Genomic DNA, 6,000 nt, shown 5'->3' on the forward strand with positions numbered 1-6,000 from the left:
ATTGTAGCAACTAAATTCGTTATTGATTCTTTAAATCTGACAAAGTTGTCTTTGAAACTATTATTTAACATGTTTCGCTCCGAATGTCCTTTTCCCGATTTTCTCGATTCCCTCGCTACTCTGTCAACTTCTCTTTTTACAAGGTTCCTCACCCCTATGCGAGTTAGGTTTAAACTATGTTTAATTATTACTTTTAGAGATATACTAAAAATCTTACTGCCAAAGCTACCTAAGTGGAGTTTAATGTTTGAAGCGTATTATTCATCCCTTAAAAAAATATTTTATAGGTTCAACCATTTCACCTGTCGCACCAAGCACAACACTGATATCGGTACTCTTGATATATAGCCTGGGTGCACATCAAAATTTGCAGTTTATTTGTTTAATTACATGCACATGTTTTTATGATATCATATTTGTCTCAAATTATGTATCAATATTTTACTGATAACTTAAATATTTATTAAAAAGTACTATATTTCCGTTAGATGGCGCTTTAAACGATATAATATTGTTACTACACTTTTTTTTTTCTTCTAACGATTCTACAAATGTGTTGTTGAATCTTGTAACATCTTGCCAGTTAAAGGCTATGGCAACAAAGTCAGTTGTTTGTGTCGATGAATACAGGAATTAGTGTTTTCGTGTAAAAATAACGCCTTGAAATTTTCTCAGAGTTTGTGCTTGTTGGTTTCTAGGGCTCGACAGAAAATTAAAAACGCATTTCTCTGATTGGTAGTCTCAAACATCCGGAAAGTGGTGTATTACATTTTCAACAGCAATAACCGGTATTCTCATTACTTGCTATCTACAATACTGCAAACAACACTAAAGTACGCAGGTAACTGAAGATATCGAATGAAATAGTTTTACCGTTCCTCTGAGTTTGAATTATATGTGTTTATTAGCCGAATCTGTGTATTAGTCATGCATAATTGATATTTTATCAGGTCCTGTGAACGCCTTCTTATCGTGGAAACCTTTGTAGTCCTTGGCCGACTTACCTATATGACTTATTTACTGCACCTTTTGGTAATATTCGTCGTTGTAGGTTCGTGGAAAGAAAGGCAGCTATTTAGTCAGTTTGAACAGGTAAGAAGCAATTATATTAAATAAATTACCTTCAAAGATTTAGAACATGTTATCTTAACAAATGACTCAAAGTTGCACCCCGCCCCCTGGTGCCTCAGCAGTAAGTCTGAGGGCTTATAGCGCTAAATCTTAGGACATTTAATATAATCTGTTTTAAAATCTAACTTAACGGTACCTTGTGTCAGAGGTACGTTTAAGGACTTACAATGCTAAAGTTCCATTCTCACAGTGTACAAAGCAAATACCCCAGTGTGACTTTGCGCTAAAACAAACACACTAAATTCACGTAAAATATTCAGCCTGACTGATATCAAAAATATTTTGTTTACTTGGTGAGAACATTTGAGATGTTTTTCACACGTCTTGAGTAATTCGAGTTTATTTTCACAAATATTAAATGTTTATTTATACAGATTCTAGTCACTTAAGGAATGTCATAGAACACAGTATTGGACGGCAGAAAACGTACGGACTTAAAATGCTAAGGTTCGATTCTCGCAGTGGACAAAGCAGATATTACTCGGAAACGAAAAGTGAACAACTACGCATAGAATCCGTTGGTTTAGTGAACAATATTGTGGTTTAGGTTTCGGTAGAACAACACAAATATCTTACAACTCAACGTCAAATATGCAATTAGATTTGAAGATCAAAATATTTGATAATCGTAAAAATTTCACACGAAATGGCCTGTCATGACACATACACAAATTGTAGCCCAGTGTTACGTTTTTAGCCCTATGTTTTCTACTCTGGTTTTAAGGAAAGTAGACGTCTATTCCAAATAAGATTGTTTGTTTATTAAATTTCGCGCAAATCCAACACAGATCTAACTGTGTAGCCATCACTAATTTTGAAAGACACACTTGAAGAAATATAGGTAATCGACAGCAGACCCAGCATGGCCAGTTGGTTACGACGCCCGACTCGCAATCTGAAGATCGAGGGAGGGCTATCTGCGCTAGACGTCCCTAATTTATCAATCCGTGATGACGAGAAAACCCACTTGTAGAGAAAATTATATATTTAAAAACCGCTGGTATGGGTAGAGAAGGCACTAATAGAGAAGCGAACAACGTTTCGACCTTCTTTGGTCATCGTCAGGTTCACGATGACCTAAGAAGATCGAAACGTTGTTCGCTTCTCTATTAGTGCCTTCTCTACCCATACCAGCCGTTTTCAAATATAACACCTAATTTATCAGTGTAAGACTATAGGGAAGGCAGCCAGTCATCACCACCCACCGCCAATTCTTATGCTACTCTTTAACAAACGAACAATGGTATTGACCATAAAATTATAACGCATCCGTGGCTGAAAAGGTTAGCATGTTTGGTGTGACGGGGATTCAATTCACGACCTTCAGATTGCTAGTCGAGTGCCCTACCTACCGGCTCTAACACGTAACTAAATGAGTAAACTTTATTCCATGAAATATTTTAAAAAAGGTCCGAGCGTGGCCTGGTGAATCCGAGTATTCATAGCACCTTGGGGTCGGACACGCATATAAAAAAACGATCAAATCTTACTGTTCTAGGGGTGCCAGTGGGTGCCTTACCTCTAGTCCATAAGCTCAACAGTATCGAAATTAGGGTGGGTTATGCTCAACTATGCTTAGGTCTACAGGAAAATTCTGAGAAACCAAACTTTCGAAGAACTTATTCAAATTCAAACCGTAGTTTTCAGATATGAGTTAATGTCTTTGTTTCACATAATTCTGATTGAACGTTTCATATTTGAATCAACACAACCAGAGAGGAGTCACAGTTCTAGGTGAAAAATTAGTGCTAAGAAAGTATTAAATAGATAAAAATAGTAGTGTTTACAAATAGTTAATACGTGGTTTGTTCATTACGAGAACAAAAGAATGTCGTATGTTTACTCACAGGCATAACTTTTATATTAGTGGACTCGATAATGTAAGAACACTAAGGAACGTATCATATCCATGCCCTCTAAACTGAATGTTTGTAACACAAAAAATCATATTTTATTACCCGTAGTGGGCACAGCACAGATAGCCCATTGTGTAGATCCCTATTCAACAACAAACAGATATACATCAGATAACTAATTTAATTATAAATAGCAAAAAGTGTAATAGCATCTTTTCATACCTTAACGATGTCACAACAGTTTGTTCCGAAAACGTTTTTAATGACATGAAGTGTAGTGTTCTGGTGTAATGCTACCTTTAAAGTAAATTATTTTGTAATATGTTTTTCTTTAGGCCTGCAAGTTTTTGGTCTACCTCGTGATATCAATGGGACTTGCTTTTATTGGCCACCTTATTCTGGAAATTCCTTTCACCAAACTGGAACGTTTCATTCTTCCACAGCCGAAACCTTCGAAACCCGTTTCAAACGGCTCATTGGTTAAACAAGTTAGTGAACTCAACGGAAATGATTTAGCACCAATCACTGAAAACCGACGTTCTAGCGATGTTGAAATTGTCTCAAAGTTATGAAGATTTATAAAATTTGCAATTTTGGTAAATGTATCAAAATTTGCTGTTAGAACACCTGCTTGGCATCACAAAATGAAATATTGCCTCATTCAGTTTTCTTTACATATGGGTAAGATGTCCCCTACCAATATCATGTGAGTCAGTGAATTAGAAAAGATGATCCTACCAATAGCATATCAGTCAATCAGTTAGGAAAGACGATTCAACCAATAGTATGTCAGTTATGAAAGATGATTCAACCAATAGTATGTCAATCCTTCAGTTAAGATAGGTTATTCCAAAGTACAATGTAAAAATGTCTGATAAATATTCAACCATTATATAACAGTTCTTTTAGGTTATAAATATATTAATTAATGCATTTTTATAACTGAATGGGAAGTGTAAGATGTTAGGGTGATTTTGGATAAAACTCTCGTATAACCTTAACATTAGCTTCAGGCATGTTTCGAAGTGAATACTGGAGAGACTTTAAAATATAATCACTTTATAGAATTTAGGATTAATATTCCTTCATTAAGAAATAAATAACTCACGAATTACCCATAAAAATACTATATTAAATATGTATATACCATTGGTTGCCCTATAGATCAAAGCAGACACAAGAAAAAAGACATGTATTGAATGTCCTTGATGCAAGCAAAAGTCTCGTCAAATAAACTTGGGGACAGTTTATATTTTGTCTTTAATCTGGCGATCACCTGGAGTAGCTCTCATAGATATTATTATTATACCAGTGTACTATATCTTGACACGGCAGTGTATCTATACACTCGCTTGTCTGAGAGTCAGGGATGGTTCTTTACCGATTCATTGTGTAGTGCAGTTCGTATGAGGGAGTGAGGACCTTTCCACTCGTCTCCACGTGTGGAGATTGTTTAAGGTAAGTAATAAACTCGTAAAGCTGATTAGTCAGTCGTAAAACCAGGTTGGGAGGACTTGTTCCTCTGCTTGAGAGCATTACGGTTACAAGTGGTCGTTTGAAAGCTCCACATATACTAAAGGTGTTTTATGCCATAATAACGCGAAACTGAAGCTTCTAGATGGTGATTAATTAGATTATATATGTAGTATTGTTAATGCGGTCGCTCAATATAGCGACTGAAGAGCGCCATCTTTGATGTCAAGACCCAATATAGCCACGAATCAACATGTCTAACACTGAATGGTTCCATCTTTGATGTAGATACTCGCTATAGCCACGAATCAACGTGTCTAACTCTGAAAGGTCGCCATCCTGATAAATAAATAATGTAACTTCTGATCTTAAAGTTCAAAGATCAAACATACCTAGCTCCCAAACCCGCAGTCCACAGTATCTAAATCCAATGTCATCAGAACTTTATATACCACTTGTAACCTGAACGTTATGCGTATCTGGGAACGTCTCATAAAACACACGATTAATCAAAAACAACTTAATAAATTTGTGAAATAAAAACTTCAAGAAAAACTGCTATGACAAATATGTTAATATTAGTTAGTTTAAACTATATCATACTTGTATGAATACCAAAGCATACAGTTAAGTTTCAGAGTACATGTTTTTCTTCTTACACTAACGTATGCGTTTTTTGTACCTACATACCGTATATGTATTTGCACGGTGGGGTTAAAATTAATATAGAACTGATATTAAAGAAATTATTACGAAACCATTTTTACAGCAATTTAACTGTTGTTTGTTTCAGAGTAGGACATTAGAAATTCAACCGTATGGTCACTTTTTACCCTACTTGTACATATAGAGTACACATTCAGTATTGCAACACACGATGCTAAAGCGTTTACATTTAAAGTTGTAAAACCTGACATGTCGTGGATGACGGAAACCGATAGCAAGAAGTAGACTTGATAATATGTATTCGTGTAACAATACATTTGATTTGTCTGTCAAAGTTTTAATTTGCAAGATGCTTCATTATTTAATAGGAAAACCGGTTTCAGTTTGACACACACACATTTTCGTAAATTATTATTTGGCCCAATTTTGTGCTCAATCGATCTGCAAAGTAGAAACTTTGTAAACACTATATTGGTTCTTGATACAAAAATATAACGAAAGCTAATTCACATGAGAACGAGGGAAGACATTTTCTTTTTACTATGCTTGCCCCTCCTTGGTAGATCAGTGGTAAGTCTGAGGATTCATACTCTAAAATTTGGTCTCGATACTCGTGGTGGGCACAACACAGACGGGCAACTGTGTAGCTTTGCGTTTACCAACAAACAAACACTTTACGGTGCATGTAAATATATTTCTTTTTTTTGACGGCAGGGTAATTCATACTTATCGACCTAATTTATTGAAAAAATGTTTTTTTTTTTACTCAGAATGTAATTCAATACAAAAAATAATTTACAAAATACTCACTCTCGTTCTCAGAGTCGTATTATTTCCAATAAAAACAAAATCCCATTCGTTCCCCTATGTTGTT

At 35.3% G+C, this 6,000-nt stretch overlaps 1 protein-coding gene across 1 annotated transcript in view; it reads left to right on the forward strand.

Moving 5' to 3' along the window:
• Positions 1-5,936, forward strand: part of LOC143228859 (nose resistant to fluoxetine protein 6-like) — a 63,538-nt gene extending 57,602 nt beyond the window's left edge. Inside the window, exons 14-15 of the mRNA XM_076460260.1 lie at positions 951-1,092; positions 3,323-5,936. Of these exons, the coding sequence (XP_076316375.1) occupies positions 951-988 (38 nt within the window). The 3' untranslated portion in view covers positions 989-1,092; positions 3,323-5,936. The remainder of the gene's footprint in view (positions 1-950; positions 1,093-3,322) is intronic.
• Positions 5,937-6,000: the final 64 nt, after the last annotated feature.

Source organism: Tachypleus tridentatus, chromosome 10 (assembly GCF_004210375.1).
Source record: "Tachypleus tridentatus isolate NWPU-2018 chromosome 10, ASM421037v1, whole genome shotgun sequence".
NCBI classification, from domain to species: Eukaryota; Metazoa; Arthropoda; class Merostomata; order Xiphosura; family Limulidae; genus Tachypleus; species Tachypleus tridentatus.